Source organism: Aythya fuligula, chromosome 3 (assembly GCF_009819795.1).
Source record: "Aythya fuligula isolate bAytFul2 chromosome 3, bAytFul2.pri, whole genome shotgun sequence".
In the NCBI taxonomy this organism is placed as follows: domain Eukaryota; kingdom Metazoa; phylum Chordata; class Aves; order Anseriformes; family Anatidae; genus Aythya; species Aythya fuligula.
In genome coordinates, this window is record NC_045561.1 from 98,070,224 (window position 1) to 98,096,550 (window position 26,327).

Genomic DNA, 26,327 nt, shown 5'->3' on the forward strand with positions numbered 1-26,327 from the left:
GCTAAGCCTGATCTGTCTTTAATAACTAAGAATGTGTTTCGTCTCCTATCCTCTTGTGATTTGGTTAATATTAATGCAGGATGGAAAATGGAAATCTGGGCTTCATTCTTAATAGCTTTTAGTCTTGCAGGAGAAGGGACTGAAAATGAGATAAAGATTTTTAGAAATGTACCATAAAACTAAAGGCTTTTCCAGTACTTCCAACATTGGTATGTTTGCTTTCCACATGAAAATATTATTTTGCTAAGTTCATTTTCAGGCAGGAGGGCTAGAACTGTGCTGGAGTAAATTCTGTGACTTCGGGTTCAAGGGAAGCGCATGCCTTTTGTGTGGTTAGGTAATAAATACAGTTACCTACAGGGCACTCCTTAGTCATTACAGAATTTTTTAATCAGTACTACAATCTCATTTTTGCACTGATCGAGGATGATGCCTCTGAAGTTACAGGATAAGGATGTTCTGTGAGAGTGTTTTTTTATTGATTTGCAAACTTTGACTCTGTGGGTGATCGTATAGCATTGGGATGAAGCTGAAGCAATGTCCCTTATGCATGCTGAGCATGTGGAGCTGGCATTCCACCCGAGGTCAGCACTTTTCCAGCTAAGCAGGTAGGAGCACATTGCAGCCAAAAATGTGCAAGGTGAAGCACTGCTGTTGCCTAATTGCTGCCGTTTTGCCCCCAAAATGCTCAGGCAGTCAAGGAAGGACTTGCACGTCTTTCCGTGATGCATGAGGAGTGCATGAGGGTTATGGCCTTTCGCTGGAAAACTTGGGAGTAATGACAAGCAGGCAGAAAAAACAGCAATGGCTTTTTAGAGCACTTTCATGGTTCTTTGGGCACCTGACCCTAACTCGGAATAATGGAAAAATGAGTGCCTGGGCGGGGATTTTTACAGAGTAATGCTAGCTTGTCTGTTTAAAAACAAAACGAGAACCATCAGAAGTAGCAGCTGGTGCCAAGGGCGCTACGTCCACGTCGGGCCATTCGGCCACCAAACTGGGAGCTACTGGGCCTGGGGCTGGGTGCACCAGCAGTCTTCTGCTCTGAGGGGAGCAGCAGTCGTGGGGCAGTAAGGTGGGGCAGGTAGGGTATAGGGTCAGTGTTGTGAGGCAGCGAGGTGGGGCAGGTAGGGGTATAGTGTCACTGAGGTGGGATGGGTAGAGCTATAGGGGCACTGCTGTGGGGCAGCAGGATGGGGCAGGTAGGTGTAGGGTGACTGACATGAGGCAGCGAGATGGAGCAGGTAGGGGTATAGGGTTGGTGCTGTGGGGCAGGTAGGTGTAGGGTGACTGCTGTGGAGCAGAGATGGGGCAGGTAGGGATATAGGGTCAGTGCTGTAGGGCAGGTAGGTGTAGGGTCAGTGCTGTGGAGCAGTGAGATGGGGCAGGTAGGGATATAGGGTCAGTGCTGTAGTGCAGGTAGATGTAGGATCAGTACTGTGGGGCAGTGAGATGGAGCACGTAGGTGTAGGGTGACTGACGTGGGACGAAGGGGGGAGCACCCGGGCCCGGCCCCGGCCACCTCAGCGCGTCCCCATCCCCTGTACGCCCCCGGGTCCCCCTCCGTGCCCCCTCGGCCGCGCTCCCCGGGCCCGGTTGCCGCGGCGACGGCAGAGCCCCGCTGGGCTCCCCCCTTCGCCGCCATCCTCCCTCCCTCCCTCCCTCCGCCAACATGGCAGCGGCGGCGGGGCGAGGCGGCAGGTGAGGAGGGGCGGCGGGGCACGGCGGGGGGCGGCGGGGCGCTGCCGTCCCCTCCCCTCCCTCCGGCCGCCGAGGAGGGGCCGGGGCCAGGCCGGGGCTGGGGGGCGGGCTCCGGGCTGCGGGCTCCGGGCCCCGGCAGGCAGCGCTCCTCCTCCGGCCCCGGGGCTGACAGCGCGGCCCGGCCCGGAGCCACCTCCCGGCTCCCCCGTTCCCCTCCTCGGCCGGCCGCCTCCCCTCCTTCCCTCCCTCCCTCGCCCGCCATGTGGAAGCTGAACAAGAGCAGCAAAGTTCTCCTGGACGACTCCCCCGAGGAGGACGAGGCGCGGCCCCGCGGCCCCCCGCCGCCGCCCCCGCCCGCCGCCGCCTTCGCGGCCTCGCAGGTAGGGGACGGGGATGGGGACGGGGACCGGGATGGGGACGGGTTTGGGGTCTCGGAGCCCGGCGCTGCCCGGCCCTCCGGCCACATGAGTAATCAGTTTTCCCCCGCCGGGCCCTGGGCTGGCACCGCCCCGGCCGGCTCCCGGCTTTGCAGGTGCGTGCGGAGAAGTTTGGGGCGGGGAGGGTGGGTGGGGGGGGGCGATTTTTGGGGCTGCAGCTCCGGGTGGGAGCCGCTGGTCTCGTGTGGGAGCATCCAGCCAGCACCCAGCGCTTCAGCCGGGAGAGCCGGAGGGCACCTGCACAGCCGCCCTCTGCCTGGGTTTTGGGGTGCTGGCTGCCGGCACGGGGCCCCCGATGAGGAGCAGCCTCCCCAGTTGCCAGCAGTTCTTCCCTCGGAAGCCCCAATCGCCTGGGTGAGCCCCGGTGCTGCCCGGCCTCGGCCTCTCTCCTGCTTGTGGCCACAGGAGCCCCGTCCCTGGGAAGATGCACGTAGACAAATGGGATCTCCTGTAACAGGAGGAGTTGCGTTTCGGAGACCCCTTCAAGGGGTTGCGGGGCTGGAGGTGGCCCCATGTATCTCCTGCAGCCTCTCATCACACACCTCCCCTCTCTCCATCCACGGTTCCTACCCTCAGGTGCTTGCAAACTTCCCCTGCTTTCACTAAGCTGCTGGTTTGCTGTCCACAGCCCTCCTGGGCTTGCTGACCTCCTGTCTCCTTGCCTCCCCCACCCAAGCCAACCAAACGCTTCCAGTGAATCCCATGGACTGCTCGCTGCTTCTCTTCGGCACCCACAAATACCCCAAACCCCTCAGAGGCTGCTGACCAAACCCCCCCAGATCAGCAGGTGATTCTTCAGCCTGTCATCCTGACAATTCTGCCATCGTTTTATCCACAACTTTAGCAACAGAGGCTTGTTTGGGCTTTGATTTTGTCCCGTTGTCTTTACAAGCACGGGCTTCTCTTTCATTAGTGGGAGGTCTCAGATTATAATGGCGATGATTTCTGGTCCAAAAGGTTTGAGTTTTCATCAATTTTCATAAAATTCCATTCCTCCTCCCAACAGTGTCTGCTCCCAATGGCTCTGAAATAAAAGATGCTTTTTTTGGTGTAGGAGATGGCAGGGCAAAATAAATCATTCCCAGGCACTAAATGAAATATTCTTGAAGACAAATGATTCAGGAAAGTTAGCAAGGCTGGAGCCTAGATTAGCCCAGAAGCTGTCATGAAGACCATAAGCTATTAGTTGTTTTGTCTGAGTCAAGTCTGCTTCATTTTTAAATTCAGAAAAAAAAATAAAGTAGTTACTGTAGAGTTTATTTAAACTTTAAGGCGTGATGGACTGTATGGAAAAGCAGGATCACCTGGTTAACCTTTTAATTCTTGTTGATCTACCAAAGGCAGCATCTAGGTCAGATGTAGGTACAGTATTTCTAAAACATCGCTTGGGTCTCAAGGGTAAGGTAAAGTACTTGCTAAGCTTGTTGGAGCTGGTAAGGTTCATGGGCCTTTGCAGTTTCTGACCTGTTTTTGCTCCTGGTCGTAGGATCTGTTTTTGCTCCTGGTCCTAGGATCACAAGGGAGCGGGACACAGCAGAGTGCAGGGGGATTCAGCCACGTTGTTTAGGGCTGAGCCCTGGGGGACGGTAGTGATGCCATGGAGAAACTCTCAGCCCCCTCTGCCCTGCTGAAGTTGTGTGGCACAGCCTGCCCGAGCTATGAATGAAGGATTTCCTCATCCAGGAGGAAAGCAACCAGGGCTTCCCCGGTTTTCTGTCTCTAGGGCAAGCTCTAAATAATTTGCTGGAGTGCTTTTTAGTGAATTAAGAAAGCCCGGCATTTGATTTTGGGCAGAAGTTTACTGTTTGATTTCATTTCCTCTAGGTTCTGTTCTGATCTGTCATTTGGTAAAACAGAAGACTAATTGTCATCATCACGTTGTGACTGATTTATGCTGCTGTATGCTGTTTGCTCCAAGCTGAGGAAGAGTGAAGGAGTTCTCTCTTGTACAGCCTCATAATTAGGACATTGCAGTGGCAGACAGCAACAGAGAATTAGGCTACAGAAACTGAAAAACAACAAACATTGTTGCTGCACAGAAATTTTAGTAATTGTATTTAGATATGGAAAGCTGATCTGGCCTTACTCAAGCAGACATTTGAACTTGTAGAAGTTCATAGGCTCACTTTCTGAAATAGAAGAGCTTAGTATTATCTAAAACCAGAGGTTTTGATGGTTCTGGGTTTTTGGAGTACCGAGCGGTTTGATTTTGTTCCAGGGGAGAACAAAAACAAAGTTCAGAAGATGAAGATTGCAGTGGGAGGGAACCGTCAGCCTTTAGCCGCTTTTCAGCAGGAGTTTCTGCATACATTGAAGTGCATTGAATTGTTAACACTTCTTTAAAATAGTAAGCTGCTTCCTGAGATAAGAAAGACAAGTGAGTTCTGAAACTGTACTTGTGCACGTGAGTGTGTGAATTGTATATTTTTGTTTTAGATCAAACACTTTTAGACTGAATCATAGAAGTTAGATTTAATTTATGCTCCCGAGCATAAATATTTTACGTTTATGCGGTGAAGGTTCTTTATTGGCTAGAGTTACAATTAATGCAAGAAGGCAACTTAATACATGTAAGTAGTACACGTGTATAAAATGAAATTAACGTGGGTCTTGCGTTTCTCTCCCAAAATACGCCTGGAACTTATGGTGCTGCATGCCAAACTTGCGTCCAGTTTGTAATACGCTCATTATGTTTCGAACTGTAGCTGTGTTTTTGGAATGGGAAAAATGTTTGGTTGTGACTTCTGCAAGGCGATGTTTTGGCAGTCCTGCTGGGTTCTCCTTGATTAAAGCCTGCTGTAATCTAATCAGCCCTCGGAGATGTCAATGATGTGTCGATACTCCATGCAACTCTTACGTAAAGTGGCGCTCAGCTGTAGCAAATATCTGTGTGTGAGGGTGGCAGGTGGGTATCGGGGTAAACCGAGTATCATCTTTGGCAGCGTTGCCTTTCCCGTGAAATGTTTCGGATCCTTAGCCTTGACCCGCTCTCCTCCAATCGTGTTTTTGGTCGTATTCAAAGGCATTCAATGTGCAAAGGCACGTTTGATGCTGAGTTTTGTTTAGACTTGCTCGGGGGCTGTCTCAAAGCTGGGTATGCAGATCTTTCGTTATCTGCTTTAATTAAGGCGTTTGAGGCTCCGTACCGTTTCAGTACCAGCTTTCATCTCGGGCTGAGGCGAACTCAGACGGGCCCCGAAGGAATGGGTGGGAGCTGCGCAGCGTTTCGTGGGGTCTGCTAGAGCACTGAATGAGAGGTTTTGGTGGTGGTGGTGGCAGTGTTGGTTTTTAATTAAAAAAGTAGTAAGTGTTAATCCAGCCAATGTCTTCCCTTCACTTCCTAACCTTTTAAATGCGTCTCAGGCTTTGCCTGCAGTACTCTTTTAATTCCTTTATACTTTCTCTTCGATGCTAGCCTGCTTTTTCTTTTCATCAGAGTCGTTCTTGTGACATTTCGGTGACATTTTCCTGGCTGACATCCATCACCTGTATTCTGTCATCATTCTTGAACATTAGATCGTGGGCCCGGCAGCGAGGACTCCCCCTTGGCCTGCCTTTCTTGCTTTTCCTCCTCCTGGTCATGTTCATCCTTCAGTAGCTTCTTGGCTGGATCCTTTGTCTTTCTCACGGCCTTCACGGAGCCCTGTGGATCTGACAGTGCCTTGTGGGGCTTTGGGCTCTCGTTTTTTATTTTTCTTCCAGTTCTGAGCTACCTCACTTTCTGATTTATCCTGCCAGCTTCACACCACTGACCCTGCTCCGGGCTGCTGCTTCTCACCTCCTGCCCTGTGTCAATTCATGCCACCAGAAGTCCTCCAAGGTGCCCATTTTCTGGTGGCCTCCTGCTGCAGGCAACATCAGCGTCCCTCCTTTTCTCTCAGCGAAGCCTGTAAGCTGAAGGCTGTCTGTGGTTTACATCCATTGCTCAAATACTCAAGTACCCAATACTTTACCACTGCTTCCTCTATAAAGTCCAGGTCAGCTTTTTTTTTTTATATATATTTATTTTTTTAATTATTATTATTTTTCTTTCTGTGTAGAAGCTGAAATTCTTGCGCAGACTCCCACTCTCCATCCTGATGGTGGTTACTTCTCCTTCAGCCCTAATACCTCTGCTGTGTTTCCCCAAACCCCTAGTAAGTCCCATGGCTGATACTCTGGCTGCTGCTCACGGCATCAAGCTGCCGTCATCCTCATCCTCCTGCTTCACTTTCTTCAGCTGGCCTCCCTTCCTCTCAGAACATTCACATTCAGGTTTCTGGCATTGCTTTCAAGGTTTTTCTTAGCGCATCCCCTTCCTTGCTAAAGCCATGCTTTCCTGGAGTCACAGGGACTGTGTGCCATTAACATACAAACCAAAATACCATTCTTCCTGTGAAACAATCGATGCACTCACATCTTTACTAGTAAAGTAAGGCTACAGTTTCTTTCCTTGCCTAACCAGAAGTGTTTTGTCAGGCTGCACAAGGGCTGTGGCACTGCCAGCAGAGGTGATGGAGATTTTCCATGTCTCCAAGCGGAGAGGAAGGCAGCATCTCGGAGGGAAGCAGTGCCTTTGCGGTGTAACCAAAAATAAAGCCTTCAACCTGTTTTGCAGAAACTATACTATGGAAATATTGCCATTACTCATGCAAGAGCTTTTTCTGGGAGGGATGTGTAATTTAATTGCAAATGCCATGCGTGACTGAATAAAAAAAATTGTATGTCAGATAATGTCTTTTGAGCTACCACCAGTTGGCCTGTTTTTGGGATCAGAAAGCAGCAAATGTGAAGTCCTGGCATGGACAAGTTGTTAAAAAATGACTGTCAGAGAAATTTTCAGACAGAAACATCATTAAAATGGAAAACTTCATTGGAATATTCAAATCGTTGCAGCAATTCGAGTCAAATTGATTATCTGACCTTCCTCATTTCGGCTTTGACATTGACGGTATTTCGGTCTTAATACAGTTGTCTCCAGTTCTTGAAGCACATTTGTAATATTTAAAGCGGGGCAAAAGTAAAATCTTAATGAGCTCAGTTTCTTGAATTATTTTTAAGGTGTTTAATGACATCCTTCCAAAGCTGTTACAAGAAGCAAAGTCTGAGTGAGATGTAGCATAATGACTTACTACAGAGATACACGATAATGTGAATGGTTCATGGAATAACCTCCTGCACTGATGTAGAAACACCGAGCACAGGCATCTGCTGCTCTGATGTTTCTTTCTGTAATGTCGATAAAATGCCCAACTACAAAAGTATTCTTATGTAAATACTTACATTCAGAAATCAATCTTCTCCAGTAATTCTTGCCATTTGTATCAATTGACAGGATAAAAATATGGAAATAATCTAGATGCCCTGCTTTAAAATGTGAAGGAATGCAAAGCAATAACTGAGGAATAAATGGTTGAATGGAATGGTTTGTGAAAATGCTAAACAAGCTTTTGACAGCTGTGGATGCTGAAGGAGAAAACATCATCTTTGTTTGGATTCTTGCGGTTTTAATAGTAATTTAAAAGGTGAAAAGATAGGAAATCTGTTTTTCATCTCCCAGTCAATGTGGAGGATAATCGTTCATTACAGCAGGCTGGGACCAGAGGGATGAAAGCATTTTAGGACATGTTGGATGGGATGTCTGCTGGATCCGAGGTAGTCACCTGGACCTCTTAAAGCTGGCAGCGTGGAACAAGAAGCAGTGAATGAACAGCTGAAAGTACACTTTAATAGACTTATTTTTGGTGTTTTCTCTGTTGGCAAATTACTTTCAATTTGCCACCACGTGGCAGAGGAGGCTTGCGGGGTGGGAGTCACTGTCACCATCAGACACAGTGGCATTGAGGCTGGTGGTTGTTGTGATGGGGGAGCTTTTCTAAGTTCGATGAGCAATTTGGAGCACCAAATTGTTCTGTTTAGAGGAGATAAAACAGTTTAAAATATCAAGGAATTCTTGAGAAATGCCTGGTTTAAGATTTTTCTTTGGTGATATTAATTTTCAATTTGCACTAGCTGCCCAGATGGTTGGTTTGGTTCATTCGCTTGCTTTGGGGACACAGAAATGGAAGGGTGAGATCTAGCAGCAGATGAAATATGGACAGCGCTAATGAAGTGGTCTTGATCTTAGTGTAGACTTCCTCTGCAAGAGAGGAGCAGAGGAAGTTCACGGTTCAGCATGGGAGTTGGGAACACGCTGCCTCGTGTGAAAGAAAGCTGTGTGTGACCGAGGAGTGCATCCTCCAGCTGTCCAGGCTGCAAACCTCGCTTCCTCGGAGGGCACATTCGGTGTTGGGTGAGCATTTGGGTTCAGTTTTATCGGTTTCTGTTTTAAAACAGTTCAGTTTTATCTCTCAGCCATGTTAAGAGTACGTAGAAAATACATGTAGCATAGCTGCTTCTCTGTCCATCTAAACGCGATCACGGTCGCCTCAGTTTCATTACTGGGCAGAAGGCGTGTATCCACACACTGAATTTTCCAGGTGTGTTTATGCACAGCAGAGAAAATGCGTCCCATCAGCAGTTATCTGCTGATAACTTCCTCCTTACCTACGCCAGAGTGCAATTTACATTGGTTTTGATTCAGATCCCACATTAGATAAGTGGAGCGACTTTTGCATTAATAACCTGCTGTAGTCTCTGTGCCGTTTGATGTTGCAGCGAAGGGGTGCCCCAGCCCAAGGAAACTGGTGCTTTTGTTAGCTGCAGTTCGAGATAGCGATCTGCTGCTGTGATCCGCTTCTCTCAGCGTGAGCCCGCCGCCTCTGGCCGGGCATGTCTACAAAGCTGTTCTCCTCTCGGTTTGTAGTCGGTGCTTTGGGAAGCTTTCCAGCTTCAGAGGTTAACTTTCAGGTGTGTGATCTCCTGAGTGATTTTTTTTTTCTTTTTTCTTAGCCATCTCCTATTGCTGAACTGCTCTGGGGGGTTGTGGAATAGTGGGAGTTGGGTTAAATTCTGCACTGGCACGTATCTCTTCAGGTAGTGCTTGTGTTTTTTTTTTTTTTTTTTTTTTTTTTTTTTTTTTTTTTTTTCCCACTTAAGCTGTATGTTTGTGGTTTATACTCTAATTTGCACTTACGGGCACGATAACCTAGCCTTTAAATTACGCTTGGTCCTTGATGAGATGCGGCAGTAGGCAGGTCAGTAGGACTGAAAAGACCTACTTTTAAAATAATGGCTTGTTTATCCTTACGTGCCTTCAGCTTCGACGACTAGTATGGGTATGGTAGGGAGGCTCCGCAACTAGGTAGAGAAAATCGATAATGTGCCATTTCATGTGCTAGAGCAAGAGAAGGGCACGCAGGGTGAGGTGATGCTGTTATTTGCCTTAACTATTCCATGTCCAGCACTTCTCCTCTCGGACCGAGTTATTAAAGCGAACGATCTAAGGAGACTAATTAATTACTTTACCACAAAGGAAGCTGAGGGAAGTAGATTACAATTTTGATCTCTGTACAAAAAGGTTTGTGTGCTAGTTGAATTAATCCCTTGAGTACCTTATGGTTTGCAGCATGTCCAACAAAAGGGCGCTTGTTTCCTTAGGAAAACACGCTGTGCATACCAGCATTCCCGTGCCAGAACTGGAAGGCTATTCAAGTTGATCAGCATTTCCCACTCGCCTGAGCATTAGGTTGCCTATTTCATTACCACGCGCTATAATGCAGTCCATGTCTTTCTTTTAAGTTAAAGTAAAAAATGAATTGTTGTAATTGTAAACCACTTAGACCAAAACACGCTGGGGTAGCTTGTAAATGTTCACAGTGACAGTGTTCATTATGCAGTGCCATAAAGCAAGTTCATCTTCACTCTTTACAAATACCTGTACATTTGGCTGTCCCCTTAGGGGAGGGAGAAAGAAAGAAAGAAAGAAAATTAAATGAAGCCACGCAAGTCAGCGTGTGCTGTGGCTGTCTCCCAACGTGCCGGTGCTCCCATCACGCTTTCTTCCTGCCATGCTTCCCTCTGCTCTCCCTAGCCAGAGGTCTTCCAGAAAATGTGGAGAAGTCACGTCTCTCGGAGATGGTTAAATTCAAACCTACTGGTGCTGGCTGATTGAAACTCAATTGGTTTCAGTTGTGAGTTACCGCGAGCACGTGGGACGTACGGATGGACGTCAGATGCGCACCAGTTGGGCAACTCTTCCCCTAGGCAAGGGGTCTGAAAAGATCCCGACCTTCTGCAGGGGTCCCTGGCCTCTTGATAGGTCTTCTGCTCTTGAGACATGTAGTTTAGGCAGTTGATCCTCAACAGTTGATTTTTCTTGAAATTTTCATATATTTTTGTCTCTTTTACATCTTTTTAACTTGGTGTTGTCCTCCAACACAGAGCCCTGCCGTGTGTGCGTGCCGCTGCTGTCAGCTCCTGCCTCACCCCACAGTAGAGGCTCGTTGCGTGCCCATGAGCAGTAACACACGGACGTATTAACAGACACACACACAGCCCTAGCTCTCTCACTTGGACAAAAAGGTTGCTTCTTTTTTATTTTCTTCTTTTATTTATTGTGAATTACAACTTCTATCAAAGGTGATGTTCCAGTTTGACAGTGCTCCCTAGCCCCACAAGGTGCTCGCTGTGGAAGCTGCTTCACACTTCTGTTTCCTCATGCTTTGGCTTGCTGGAGGCTGTGTGCCTTCACGCTTCCATCTTTTCTCCATGCTCTGTCATGTTTTTAAAATCATTCCTAAGGTGTTTGCAGAGCTGGATGAGTGGAAGTGCGAGGTGTCCTTCCTCTGGTCTGAAGGTGTGAACGTGTCTGTTCTGGAGATGGGGTATGTGCTTGTTGCAGCTGGCGGCTTTGCCAGCTCTGGATGTCTGAAATCATTTTTCCTCTTACCATTTCATAGAGGCTTTTCTATTCTTTTTGGTAAAAATTCGGACAAATGAGTTGAAATATTCTCTAGCTCTTAACCCCGTGCCAGAGCAGAGATACCGTCACGTTAAGGAAGTGTTTGTGACCTCATGCAAAAGAATGAGAGGTGACAGTGTTAAGGGGAAACGAGAAAACTCTTGCAATTTTTTGTGGCATTTCCTGTTAAAACATTGCCAATGATCCAGTGATTTGCTTTTTAAATTAAAAAAAAAATAATAGTAGTTGAATTTAATTTTAGAGTACAGCACAGATGTGAACTTTGTCATGTTTGGTATCCCGTCTACAATAATACCTTCCTGTGTCAAAGACAGCTGGCTGAAATCCAGAAGTTAAATAACTTGGTGAGCTCTCCGGGAAGCAATATTCTCATTTTGGATGATTATAGGAGTTCCTGACTTTGTGTTCTGCCCCAACAAGTCAAGCTATCTGTCTGCAGATCATGATTTCCAGCGCAGAGTTACCGCTGAGCTGTAGTGTGACAGTCCTTGTGCTGCTTCTAGAAATGCTCCCGATGCCATCCTTGTCCCTTGGATAATATGAACTGTTGCCTAATATCATAAAAAAAAAATCACGTGGGATCTCAAAGTGGTCTCTCAGAGAGGAAGCTGATGGATCCGGGCCCCTGCATGACAAGGAATAGCTGCTGCTTCTCCTGCGGGCTGCCTCACCTCTGCCCGATGCTGAAGATGCAGTGACCGAGGTCATGGAGCTGGGCGTTTTGTGTGGCTTGGCATGTGTGCGTGCAGAGGTCTGTGCTTTTGTTTATATGGAGTTACCTTAAAAACACGGAGCGTATCAACTCCTTAGCATTTGCTGTAGTTGAAAAGGGAGTTGCTCAGGTTTGGTTTTTGAAGCAGTATTTGGCTGATGTAAGGAAAAAAAAAATGGACAGAAGTAACTGCAGGGGATTTGGGGGATCTGTCACTTCAAAGATGCTTTCCACAAAACTTTCTGTTGTAATTTTTGTCAGTTTTCTTTGGAACTGCAGTTAAATAATTTAAGTTATAGATTGCTGTTCTTATTCTGTATTTGGGGATTATTTGTATATCTAGAGAAAAAAAAACTTCTCATTAAAACACAGACTGAAAATGTTGAAAATTGTGTAATTCCTGTATACTGTGCCCCACATCTCATATCTTTCTTTAGCCCATAAAGTATTCCTGGTACTGATCTTGTTGTGTCTTGAGGAAGCTGTTGATAGTATGATGGCTTGAGTGCACTGAGATACCAGTGTAATTCAGAGATGGACAGAACTGTTGCCTAATTGAATTGCCTTCAGTGTCATCTTCAGTACTCTGGTTTTCTTCAGAAATCTTGAGTTAAAAATAGAGGAGAAAGGAATGTGGGCAAAGGTTTGCCTGTCAGTTAAGGAAATGCAATGCTTTTTAATGTGAAATGTCTTAGAAGATGCCCCACTCCAGCCTATAGGCACTGCACAGACCACCACCTACGACAGCGTTCATCAGATGAATGTAGATCCATAATATATAGACACAACTCGTAATGTAAGATTCAAACTAAAATTTTAAATGTTAATTGTGTGGAAATCACTATTGTATGAGGGTATATTTGAGCTCTCTTTTGAACACTTTATTTTATTTATTTATTTATTTATTTATTTATTGGTAGGGGTTTGAATCTATGTTTTTACTTCTGGTACATCATTTTGCATCGTTCTAGCTGGAGTTCTGATAACATTTTGTATGTTAGTAGTGGTCTTTGCTTAGTTCTGCACTGTGACCATATTTTGTCAATTTTCTATTATGATGGGTTGAACAGAATAAAAGCATTCATGAATACTATAAAATATGTTACTGCTAATTGTCCAGCTGAAACTAACTATGGGCCTTTCTTTTTTTCTTTTATCTTTTCTCCCCCTTTTCTTTTCTTTTGAGAATAAAGACCAGTTTCTTCACGATGAAGTTCCGTCTTCAGTATCACAACTTGCAACAAAGGTAAATAAATACCTGTAATACTTCTTTGGAAGTGTAACATGCTTTATGTCATCCATAGTTCACTCTGTGTGTGTTAGGAACTTACCTGTTTATCATGTACAGCTTGAATTAAGGGGGATATTTATGTACTTTATTGATGATTTTATAATTATGTTTGATCCTTCCTCATCCCATTGTGGATTTTTCATTCAAGTAATAATAGCAGTGTAGTAGTTAATTAGAAAGCTGCTTTATTTCCTTTCGTTGTTGGGGAAAAAAAATGTACCTTAACCATTTTTGTTCCTTCACATATTAAAAAGCAAAGCAAAAATAAGAATCCACGGGAATAACTAAAGTGAAATCTAAGGAAGTACTAAATATTAGCTGTAACAGGTGTTGAAAACACAAGTAGTAAGTGAAATTTTTGTATGTATTCAGTTACGCTTGTAAATCAACTGGCTCTCTGACCACAAGAGATTAAAGACTTTATCTTCTATCTCTTTCAGAAAAGTAGGCATTTGAGTTAATTTTTTATTTTTTTTTACCTTGATGTGTGTCCAAGACTTTTTTTTTTTATGTTCTTAAAATACATTGGTAGAAGATGAAAGAACTGGAAGTTGTTATGATATGCTAGAGCTTGTTTTGAAATTCCATAGGTATAGAGAAAAGCATTTAAAAATAGTTTCATTAGAGTAACAGAAGACTTCACATTAATATGTATAAAGTGAACATCTGCCTCTGTTACTTCTTTTTTGTTCTACTTCAGATGCAGCATGATTTTTCACTGAAAATGGAAGTGTAATTGTACTATATCCTTTTCAGCTTTTTAGAAGAAAATATTTGTTCTTTTTGATGGAAACATCAACTACTATTTATTTTATTATAGGTGATGATGTATGCTAAGGAGAAGAATCTTAACATTAATCTAATTTTTCTTGGAACTTTTTTGTCCATTTCTCAGTTATTCAGGAAGTCTTGCTAAGAGTCTGTTTTGATTTCTAAAAAAAAAAAAAAAAAAAAAAAGTCCTCAGGCAAACCACTGAGCTGCAGTGTTTTTCTGTTGTAAAGCAAAATCCCCTTGTCTTGAAAATGTATTCACAAAAAAAGCTCCTTATCCTTCGCATCTTCTGTTTCTTTATTGTTGTTTCTGAAAGCACTTCTGTATTTCATTTGGTTGTTCTGTCTTCTTAGAAGCTGTCAGTACAGTGGTGTCCCACAACTTCTGAAATCTTTAATATGTTAATAAAAGGCTGATGAATTATATGTGTGGCCTTTTCAGTATGTGTGTTTCATGAATAAAGCAGTCTCCATGTTGAAACAGCACAGTGAAGAACAATGCAGCTCTTGAGGAAAAGAGAAGCGAGCTTGGTATGTCTGCCCTCTTGGGAGATAAAGGTTACTTTATGGGATCTTAAAGCCTGACTTTTAGACCAATTCCCATTCTCAGAGAAAAGCCTCTGACCTAGGTTTGAAGGTGTGCAAGTGGGAGCTGGTCCTAGTGGATGGAGATGGAGATGCAAAACATGCTCATGGTTTTGCTCATGCAGGAAGTTGCCCACCTGGCAGTGAGCTCACACTGACTGTAACACTAAGGGTTTCTCCTTCCCTCTTCACGGCTCAGCTGAAGGGTGGGCGTAGCTGGTTAGAAAGCCTCGTAGCCTCTCATCTGAGGAGCCATGAACCCTCTGGTGGTGTGCTGGGAAATGCTGAAGCTGGAACCCGTGTTCATGTCGCTGCTGCCCCTTGGGCCTTGGCTAAGCTCATCTTGGGGCCAACCAAAGTGCCGAGGTCTGGAGTTACAAGTACAGGGGCATTGCCTACTGTTGTTATTAGGCCAGCTGTTGAAAAGAGGCAAATTTTGTTCTTGAGAAACAAATTCAATCACTAATAACAGAATTGGAGATGCTGGGAAATCCAGTGGGGCCGAATTCCAGCCTTTCAACTTGTGCACCCCAGAAGAGAGTAATTGTTGGCCTGTACTCCAGCAGAGTTGAGAAATTTTCCTTCTCTAATTGCTTTGATGTCTGGGAGACAAATTTTGAGGGGTGGGGGGTGTTTTTTTCCATTTTGAATTCTTTGTTATTTGAGTTCTTGCATGTTATGAATAGGCTTCCTATAATGTGGGAACAACGCTTCTTTAATTAAAGCTGATTGACATTTTTTTTATTATTGATTGACATTTTTATTATAAAACACTTAGTTGTGACTTTATTGAACTGTAAAGTACTTATATGGAAAATTCCAGCTCTGGCTTTTAATTTTCGCCTCATTTTGCCAGGGGGAGGAGGGAGGGAAGCTGCAGAACAAACAGTTGTTTCTTCTCAGTCAAGGTTGGGAGAAAAATCCATTCTTCTTGTTTACATTAAAAAAAAATAATAATCTGCAAGTGTTTCGTGGAGTGCCTCTACTTTGCTGAAGGATTTTGTACCAGTTGTCAATCCTGTGTGAAAATATTTGTGAAGGTCTGCTAAAAACTTGGCCAAAATATAAATTTCTGGAAATCTCATTTCGTACATGCTGAGCAGAGACTTTTTAGGGATTAGCTGCTTAACTACACAATGGCATTGAACATGCTGGTTCTCACTGCAGGTATGCAGAGCTCAAAATTGCTCTTTTTTGGTTGCTAAGTCTCTTGACATGTGGCTTGTTGTAGCCCACAGAGAGTGACTTCTGTGCTTTGTTGGTCAACAGTCAAGAAACAGAGAAGTCTAACCAGAATTGCAAGTGCTAGTACCCGTTCAGAAAGCACTATCGTTTTAGAGTCATATTCAAACACACTCTAATCACTTGCTATGAAATGTTAACCATTTATCATATACCTCTAACATAACGTCCCAGATCCTTTCTACCGTTCTTCGACTTGATTGAATTCTACCCTTCTCCCCCCACTCCTCAGCAATGTGTTCGTGCACATTTAGCTGCTTTCAGTTGAGTTTACAGTTGTCTTCTTTATTATGTGTTCATCTGTATGTCAAGATACATTTTTTGCAACATACTTTATCAGTTTGCTTTTAGGACTCTTCAACTTAGTATATAACCAACTATTAGTATTCCTTGTTCGTCACCTTTTAGCTTAATTTTTCATGAACCTTCTTGCCATCTAGTAGAGCTTTAATTATGAATTATGTGCTTTTGACAGTAAAATTAACTGAAAAGTCATCTTAGTGGTGCTTCTCTGCTTCCCAGTAGACTCTTTGACTGTTCCTGTAATACTCATTGCCTGTCTACCTAGTATGGGAGGCTGAGAGTCGTGTCAATCTTCTGAATTTGTTGGCGTGCTTAAAAGTGGTATACTTAAAGTCATTAATTTGGAGTAATGCCTCTCAAGTTTACAGGAGACTTCCAACTTAAGGGACCTGTCCCTTTCCGATGTACTTGATCTATTAAGTTAGTAGATAGACATTTGTTTATACATATTTGATTTGCTTGTGTGAATATGGGCAGCAAAGCAGGAAAACCTTACAGTAAGGGTTGAGTTTGTAGAATGAACTGATGGGGGTGAGTTTGGGGAAGCCACGCTGCACATACAAGGCTGTGCAGAAGAAAGATGACCGTAATTTTCATAGGGTGTGTGAATTGATAGAGTAGTTGCTGCTACAAAAAGAAATTTCTGTTGCCCCTAATCTCCATGATCAGTTGTTCATTGACATCTTTTAATGAGCTGATTCTTACCATTAACCCACAAGAATGCAAAAAATGAGTGATTCAGATGTCTGCTGGCTCAGGGAGTTGAACCGGTGCCCTCAGTACCAAACCATGGCATAAGGCAGGCAGTACAAATGTGAGCAGGTAATGGACCGGCTCTGCCCTTTCCAGCAGCAGTGTCTGGTAGACCAGCTCTGCCATCTTGTGAACCTCCTCTCCAGGAATCTGACAGATGGGCAGTGATGCTGAAGCGCCGGCAAAGCGGAGGGAATGGGAGTGAGGGGGAGAAACAGCAGACAGTTGGACCAGGGGTAGACAGACTGCATCCTTTACACGATGTTCTAGAAGTGACTACTCGTACTCCAATTTCGAGAGATGCACTAATTAAATGGCAGCTTTTTCATGGTAAAGAAAGTACTTTGTAAGCTGGGACTTAATCTACCGAAGGGGAAGAATCTGTGCTCTGGGCTTGAGACGTTTAGATGCCTATTTGGACAGAAGATGATGGTGCTTTTTCAGTAGTCTGCCAATTGATGGTTTAATTTACGTCTGTATTTCAGTTTTACTGATCCTTCTGGGTGATTGCACAGGGCCTTGTGCTAAAGATTTTCACGACCTAAAATGGAAGACAGGGGAGAAAGTTTATTAGTGGCTGTACCGACTGGGGTACTCCATGCTCCCATACTCAAATGAGCATGAGACCAGTCTGTAATCATACTCCATACAGTACTGAAACGGCATCTTGAGAAGTTTGGCATTTTTGAAGAGTAGTAGGCTGCAGCAGCCAACCTGGTCCTCTAAAGGCTTAGACTTTCCAACATCTGATGTTAGAATTGCAGTCCTTAGTTGTGCTGGTTTCTTTGCAGTCTCTTATGGACCTTTCACTTGTCTACTTGTTTTGTTTATATAAATTTTTACTTTTTTTTTCTTCTTTTTTTTTTAAAGCCTAGAGTTTTGACTGTCCACCCAGCGCTATCCTAATGTTGTCAGTCAGGTTAGATTTTCAAAGATCACCTCCTCCAAGCCCCAAAATCGTCTAGCCTGTCAACCAGGGAAAGAAGCAAAGGTGACAGGAGGCCTGTGTGGATGAACTAAATGCTCCCGGGGAAAAAAAAAAAAAAAAAAAAAAAGCATAAAAAGGAAGTGTTCAGGACGTGGCAGAAGGTTCAAGTGTTGGGGGTGAAACATAAAGACATTGTCTGAGCATGCAGGGATGGGGTTAGGAATGCCAAAACCTGTGTGAAGTTGCATCTGATGAGGGGAAGAAAGGGCAACAAGAAAGGTTTCTGCAGGTGCCTTCTGCAGTAGGAAGAATGTGAAACACTCTTGCACATCCACTGGGCACCTGACTCTTCTCAGTGGTGCCCAGTGAATGTGCAAGAGGCAGCGGGCACAAACGAAAATGGAAGAAATTCCAATTAAACAAAATATGTTCTCACCCTGAGTGTGGTCAAGCCCTGGAACTGGCTGCCCAGAGGTTGTGATGTCTCCACCTGTGGAGGTGTTCAAAATCCTGGGCAGCCAGCTCAAGCTGACTCTACTTTGAGCAGTGTGGTTGGACAGATGATCTCCAGAGATCAGCCTTAAGGGCTCTGTGATCCTGTAAACTTCAAAGCAGTGGACACGTGTCCACTGACTCATGGAAAAAGTACTTTGAAAGTTTGAGAATATGAGCTAGTCAGCTATGTTTAGAGACTGAAAGTTGCAGGAGTACTACTTCTGAGTTTTGTGTAGACAGTTGCATCATAAAAATAAAAGACCTACAAGTGGCTTGATATTTGAAGGCTATATCAGTAGTGTATTTTCATATTTTCATAACGTTGCAAAGCTGTTGAAGCTGCTGCATGTCACACTAATGGTTTCAGTGAATGGTGGCATCAAGATCTCTTTCCTGGGTTGTACCTACCAGCAGCTACAGTTGGAACTATGCCAGCTGTAAGGATTGCAGCAGGCTGTTTTGCAGATTTATTTATTTTTTTAGTAGGTGACAGTTGAATGACAGCCATGGTCAAAAAGAAAGATCACAGTTCTTCAGCACCTAGAAGAAGGCTTCTTGAAGTAGGAGAGAAGTATTTCACCCCTGCCTTTGCTTAGGGTTGCATTCTGTAGTATGGTACCACTGGGAAGACTACTGAGAGGGAGCTCTTCACTCCTTTTCGCTTGAGTGAAAAGATACTTCGGAGTGCCAGCACCAGTGAGGGCAAAGCTAGAACAGGAGGCTTAAATGTGGTAGGCAGAAGTTGTGGTTTTACTGTTGCACATCTCGGGGTTCTTTCAGCTTAGTCCATTTTATATCCACTAGGCTTTGCAGAGTGAGTTTTTGGAGAATCACAGGATGGCTGAGGTTGGGAGAACCTCTGGAGGCATCTGGCCCAACCCCTGCTCAAGCAGGGCCACCCAGAGCAGGGTGCTCAGGCCCATGTCCAGGTGGCTTTTGAAGATCTCCAAGGAGGAGGCTCCAAACTGAGTGACTCCAAAAATATGTTTTGACTCCAGACTCAGTTGTATCACATATTACCAAAGTATGTTCTACTTGGACGTTGATGCTGTTTTATGGATTATTCTGGCAGTGTTTTCTTTGGAAATCACAAATAAGTGGTGGAAGTATGTCTTAAAGGTTTAGAGGACCCATCATGGGATCCATGGAGCTGTAAATTGGTAGATGCTGAAGGAACAGTACAGTGCTGTGTACGGATTTACTGGTTTACACAGAGATAGGAAGTGTCTACAGCTCTCTCTGCAGACGCTCAACCCACTCCTGTGCAAAATGAGAGAGCTTCCATGCTCTCAGCTGCACAGCACAAGGAAAGGAGGACTGGTGCTGCTCCTCTGCCACCCAAGCAGCCCTGCTGTCTGCCTGAAGTCTGTAACACACATTTATGGATGTGTCTGCTTCTCTGCATAGGTTCAAGGCGCAAGTTTCCGGGGCTGGAAGGAAGTGACGTCTATGTTCAATAAGGATGATGAACAGCAATTGCTAGCAGGATGCAAGTCGCCAAAATCCAAAGGGTGAGTTCAATTGATTGTTCTGCCTGCTCTAAAAAATACACAGACTGGAACAGAAAATAGCTCTGCAGAACAGTGAAGGCAGAGGCTGAAAATCAGTAGTGTTCGACTCCTGGAACTTAAATCACAGAGAAAGGTTTATGTGCATTTCAGAATTATTCATTGCAAGTTTAACGTGCGTGCTATACTAGGAAAGGATGGATATTGTTGTTAACCTTTTTAGGTATATCAGAAAGAAGGGGGAATTTAGCTGCATAATCCATCTTTTTTTTTTTATTGTAGAACAGTAAAGGTTTATGAGTAAAAGGGTCATCCACGTTCCCCTTTCCTCTTAAGGATTAATTACATTTGAACTTAGGAATTCCTCTTTTTTACGTGCTTTACTCCCTCTTTTAAAGTCATGTCTGCACCTGAAAAGGTTAAGTGGTGTACCTGTACCAGGTTCTGCAAACCTTCCCTGTTGGAGCTGAAGTGTTCACTTGGCAGTGCTGCTGCTGCTGTGGCTAGGGCACGTTCCTGAAGAGGCAGACCTCTTCCCAGGATCGACTGTTTTGCTGTTACAGCTAGCACATGTAGGCTTTACCCACCTACCTAATTACCGTGGTTACAAACAGGCAGAAACGTGCTACCCAGCAGTGCAGGTGTTCAGCCAAATAAAAGCTTTGCCATAGTATGTTTTGTTTCCATTTGACATTGAAATACATTTTACGTTGAAATACATATATTTCAATATGTATGTGTATATGTAGATGCATGCATGTACATGTAGATATAAAAACATTTAGAATACAAATACACGTATTTCCTTTTGAGCCTGTTTGATTAAATTACCCAAAAGTTCCCTGTACAATTCTATGGGTGTTCAGATGCTAAATTCCTTTAAGGATCCTTTGCAATTTATGCTGAAGATAAGAATGAAATAACCCAGGGAATAAAGCTGATACAGTATGAAAACTGAGTTCCCATAAACGTGGAAAGGGATTTTTAGTATTCCTATGAAAATTGGCTGTATTTTTAGTTTATAATCATATGCCCTGATGTTTAGTTTATTTTTAAAGAAAAATGCAACTTTTCAAGTGCTCTAGCCACAAAATACAAGAGTGGTTGGAGTCTGTGACTGGCTTTAGCAAGATGAGAATTCTGAAAATGCTAAATTCACTGAAAAACTCACTGTAAAGGTATTTAAAAGGTATTGCTTCTACTTAAATATGATAGTATTGAAATCCTTATGTTATGTTATGTTGATGGGAAAAAGCTGTTTAATAGAAATATTCGTAAAATTTCAGTGGTTGTTTTATCTGAGGCTAAAGAATTTGGATGCTAATCGTAGGTAATTCTTTCAATTTGTTGTTTAGCTTGTTGAACCCTGAAGGTTTTTTGTTTCACCACTGGTATTCAGCCTTTTGTGTTCTGCTGTTTGGTTACATACATAGCCTGGTACATAAACTTATGCATAAATACTTGACATTTTGTATCTTAAATGCTCCTCACTGCAAATATGAAATAACTCAGGTTGAAAGTTCTTAATGAGATAAGAAACATTATCATGAATGAGCACCCTTTCAAATGTCTCTGGGAGAGAAACTAATATGGATTTGGAAACAGTACAAATTGTTACGTTGGGAAACAACCATACAAGGGTTGTTTTTTCTTATTTGGGGGAAGGGTATTTGGGGATTTCTTTTCAGAAATGCAAATCAACTGTTTTCAAAGTACTGTGCATATCTTCATAGACACCAGGATTTTTTTTCCTGAAGTCCTAATACTGTAAATCAGAAATTTTAGGATATAACACGTAACTGGAAAGGTCGTAACAGGTATATGAAACTGAGGAAAACAATGAGTGAGTATTCAAAGCTGGTGGTAGACAGAATATTTACGTAGTGCTTCTACTATCGTACTTTTGGTTTTGGTGCTTGCTTTGTTTTGGCTGAAGTCCTAAATTGTTCTAATGCATGCTAAAATACTTCATATGTTTCCAGAGCCAGTTCCAAAGGTAATTCATTGTGGGGTAGGTGAGGTTTATGATAATAGGAAGTGGTCGTACTCAGCCTAGTTCTGATTTATCGCTGCCAGACTCTGCTGGGCTTAGCCTTACGTGTATAGGAAGGTGTTTTTGCAGAAGACAGCAATTATGGATGCGCTGTCACAGAGTGGTGGCTGACTTCTTTAGTGAATGTGCAGAGCTAGCTTTGGATAAAATTCAAGATGCTTCTTTTTGATTAAGCAATATTTTAGCATTCATTACTATAGAACATTAATTGAATGTTATAAATAACTGTTACATACATTGTTAAATGAAGAAATTAATCGCCTCATCATTGTTATTTTCTAGAACAAACCTAAAGCTAAAGGAAGAGATGAAGTCAGAAAAGAAGACAGGTTTTTGGGACAGTTTGGTGATAAAGCAGAACGTCCAATCTAGGAAACCAGATGAGATTGAGGGATGGGAACCACCACAGCTTACTGCTGCTGACTCTGCCAGTGATGCAGCAACTACTTTAAGTGACTATACAGCCTGGTCAGGCTGGGAAGATGAAACCAAAGGCTCCACAAAGTACACAAACCTGGCCAGTTCAGGAAACAGCTCCAGGTGGAGTATCAAATCAGCTGGAAAGCTGGTTAGTATTAGACGTCAGAGCAAAGGTAACCTTACTGACAACTGGGAAGAACTAGAATGATACTGGTAATGTGAATTTCTTTATAGATAAGAAGAGAAAGGTTCCATGATTTACTTGTATGTTTAAACCAAAATCAAATCTGCTCAATATTGCACCTTTATACAGTACTTTGTTTTATTCAGATTGTTACAAATTTTTGCTCGCCTAATAGTAAATTTTCTTATTACATTGTTAAATAGCTATGTTTTCCACACTGAAAAAAGTAGAGAATCTATTTTGTGCCTATATTTCACATTCAGACTGCAGTACGTTGGATTGTTGGTTTTACCAAAAAAAAGAAGTAATTCCTTAGTGAATGTATACACTGGTTGTAAATTTGACTGCCTTATGTAGGAACTTCCACTAGCTCGAGGTCCTGGTTTTTCCTGGTATTTGAGGGTCACTCAAAATGTTAGTTTTGATGCTGTCCCTTTTTAAATAAGAATACTGATCTGTAGCTTGCAGGAAGAATGCTTATACTTGGTGGACTGTTTTCCAAATCTTCAGCCTCAGCATATGCTTCAGCTTGTGCACACAAGATGCTCAACTGTCACACTGTGCTGTACTGTGTAAGAAATGGGAAAATACTACTCTAAGGTAATTCCTTCCATTACAGGAACTTCACCAGTAGTCAGGTCAAATGGGTCTTCCAGAGTTGTTGTTTGTTTGTTTTTTTTTTTATAGTGAATGTTGTTTGACAAAGCTTACCAGTTTTTAAGATGCATGTCATGCCAAAAATAAAAATGATTGAAAATTTGGAAAGCAGTAGGGGGTAGAGTATAAGATCTTGGTATTTGGTATCTGTAGTCCTGAATCTAGGGATGAGTTGCTTCTTATGGAAGGGCAAACGTTCATTTTTACAGTAGCTGACCTCTGTTTCACAGTTTTTTCATTTCCTACTGTCTGTTGTCCTTTCCCCACTCCTCCCTCCGTAAGCAGTGACTGAACTGTACCCTGACATTTTGGGATAACTGAGCCATTACAGGTATGTGCATGCACACAACTCGTGAAGCATTTTTGTTATAAAGCTCTGTCTTATTAGCTACTGATGCTTTCAGTTTTGGTAAAAGGGGGCGAAGTGTTGACCTTGGGATTTGACGTGTATATAGAATACTAAAAGTGCCTCTTTCTAGCATATTCTCGCTCATTATTAGTACAGCCAATGTCAGATTGGTTTCCACTTTATTTATATGACCGACAGAAACGCTGCTTTACCATTCATGGAAGAAAATAAAACCAAAAGTCCCACAACAAACATGACCAGTAGGCCTTTTCTCTCCGGATTGTTTATCTGGTGTAACTGAACTGAAAACTTGCTGACTGCCTAGCAGCATGGCCAGTACAATAGGAAGACCAAGTTACCATTGGAGAGAAAATCAACGTTTTTAGAAAGAAACACATACCTTTATATTTAATGGAAATCCTGCAAACGTATTTTTGCAAGAAGCTGATGAAAAGGGATGCATGCAATTTTCTTCTAAGCTTGTACCTTGTTTCTGTTACTGCCACATTATTCCTTTCTTAGCGCTCTTTCTCCTCTCTCCTCCAATTCATGTGTAGTTTTCTGGCTTATGGCTTCTGCATAGCTATTCTTTGGAAATTCCTGTTGAGATGTGCCTGGAGGGAAACGAGCAAAATGGCTTTTTGTTTGTTTGTTTGTTTGTTTTCTGTTTAATAGGATGATAAAAGATATTGTCCTTAATTTTGTATAGAAAAGCGTTGCTGTTTTGGGCTATAAAACAGGATCTTGTAACTTGTATTTATAAAATTGGCATTATATATTAAATAAAATACTAACAGAGGAGAAAGGGTTAGCATTTATACTGCATCATTTAGTCTGTGAGTAAACTCCATATTTGCCTTTGGCAAGTACATATGCTGAGGTTAATTATAGGAAAGAATTAGGATTCTTGGGTAAAGTATGCTGCATTTTATAGTTTACGGAATACCCTGTAAGGCATGAGCTAGTATTTAGTTTGGATGTTGGTGCTGACATAAAAGAACAGAAAAAGATCTGCTGGCAGCCCTCGATATTTTGCTCTCAGAGGTGGGCTGAGGACTTTTAATTTCCCTCCTGAAGAAACTGTTTCTACTGTGACCAGTAAAGGTTTGCCTTGCACATTATACTGTCAAGTGCCTGTTTCTCACCTTGATGATGTGTTTGATGCACAGCTTAGCTGCAGAATTTTTCAATTTGTTTTTAGGTTTATGACAAAGAACATGCTCACAAAGCTGAAGTCTAGCATAAAACAAAATTGCATCTAAGTGGGAAATTGAGATATGTAAACTTAAGGTATGACTCTTAGCGATGGAAGTTTTGGTGTGCTTTTTAAGTGATACTTCCTCAGAAATAATCATTCTAAGGATGAACATTATTAAATTTAATATAATTTATTGTTATGCTTTGATAATGTATTTGTCTTGAGAACTCACCGGCATGAGCTTTTCTTCTCTTATGTTTATAAACTTGTCTGAATTTTCAGAACGGGGTCCCCTTTTCTTTTACCTTCTTTAAACGCTTAACTACATTACACATTTATGGGCTTAAACTATACACGGCTCCATATGTGGAATAAGTGTAGAATATGTCCCTTACTATTTGTTTTGGAATTGCATTTCAATCTCTGTGAAATGGTTTAGAAGAAGATAGCATTGAGATTGTATAATAAGATTGCACAAAATAAAAATATAGTTTATATTGCTTTCTCGTAGCCAATCTGCATGATTGTTGGCGTGGTTTTAACGGGAATTAAAAGCTTTGTGTGGCTGTAACTAGTCACTTAACTCTCAGCAAAGTTTTCTGAGTATTTTTATTTATTAGCATCATTTGCAAAAAGAAAAATAGTATTTTCCATATGAATAAAGATTTAGTTTGAACTGAAATGCCTTACTCTTTGATTTATTTAATTTTTTGTTTTATTGATCATATGAATTTGTTTCCACCTGTGTGGATGTTACTTACATGATTGCAGAACATGGCAAAGGGAGTGAAGCTGTATTTGTGTGAACGCGGTGATTGATGCCATTTCAGAACCTGCAACACCCTCAATTTAAAGCTCCACCCGTTGCTTTCATACTGGGAAGAATTTGTTAGCTTTGACAGACTGAATATGTTTTGCTTAACTGGTATTTATTGGTTTAAACAGGTTTTATTTTTATTTTTTTTGGTTTACTGGCTGTTACGAAAGCCTGGGCAGAGCAGGATTTTTTCCTAAAGATTTCACTAGCAGTATGTAAACCGGAGGACCTGGAATCCTTTTGCATAACGAGGTGAGACCCACACGTCCTGGAACGTCCTCATGGCATCTAACAAAAGTTAGATGCAGCCGCTTGTACCCGTAGGTCAGAGGTAGAAAGAGGTATTGTCAGCTTCTCGTTCTTCCTCTCAAATTTACAGGCTTTGTTGCTCTCTAAACAGGCTTAGCAGGGATTATTGAGGCAAACACTTCTTACCAGGGCGGGTGAATTAGCTGGAAGAGAAGATTTTATTCATGCAGGTTGCATTCCTGGGGGGAAAAATCCCTGTTTAGAGACATCTCTGACTGTACCCAGATGGGCCAGCTGTACACCTGGGCAGGTGAGGGGGAATGGGGGGACGGACATCTGCAGACCCTGGTTGGACAAGGAGCCTGCCAAATTCTGAGTGCGTCTATCTCAGTTTCCAAAACTTTCTGAAATGCTTGTTCATGTACATGAATGTCAGATGACAGAACTATTGTATGTCTCATCTCTGTAAAGAATATGAATGCACATGCTATTTAGCTGGTTTTTGTACATCTAAACTGTTCTCATTTTTTAAATTATTATTTTTATTTTTTCTCTGAATGCCTGCTAGTTGGGCTCTAATGTGTGAGTGTTTGGGAAACAAACCCAGCTCTTATCAAGAATGCAAATAATTTCATAAAAGGCTTAGTCACTGGTGATAATTTGCAAAGGCTTCTATGATTAGTCTGTCTCCCAAAAAAAAACTTCTTGCAGCATGACTGCTTTGCACCGTACAAGACTTGGAATTGGACAAGTAGGCCAATGACCCGAAGTTTAGAAAGGGAAAGGACAGAACTGCGTTTCTTGTAAGGGCAACCAGCATAGTAGCAGAAGA

The 26,327-nt window shown here is 42.8% G+C and overlaps 1 protein-coding gene across 1 annotated transcript; it reads left to right on the forward strand.

The window, feature by feature from the left end:
• Positions 1 to 1,843: 1,843 nt before the first annotated feature.
• On the forward strand, positions 1,844 to 25,018 carry TDRP (testis development related protein). The gene is made up of 4 exons (XM_032184235.1): positions 1,844 to 2,081; positions 12,879 to 12,938; positions 19,468 to 19,571; positions 21,904 to 25,018. Exons 1-4 carry the CDS (start codon positions 1,962 to 1,964, stop codon positions 22,247 to 22,249), a joined length of 630 nt encoding a protein of 209 aa, XP_032040126.1. The 5' UTR covers positions 1,844 to 1,961; the 3' UTR covers positions 22,250 to 25,018.
• Positions 25,019 to 26,327: the final 1,309 nt, after the last annotated feature.

Bases quoted from the DNA above. Each gene is read 5' to 3' on its own strand.
- TDRP (XM_032184235.1), top strand. From the start codon at position 1,962: ATGTGGAAGCTGAACAAGAGCAGCAAAGTTCTCCTGGACGACTCCCCC. The intron at 12,939-19,467 runs GTAAATAAATAC...TTCTCTGCATAG, and splicing joins TATCACAACTTGCAACAAAG to GTTCAAGGCGCAAGTTTCCG. The intron at 19,572-21,903 runs GTGAGTTCAATT...GTTATTTTCTAG, and splicing joins AAGTCGCCAAAATCCAAAGG to AACAAACCTAAAGCTAAAGG.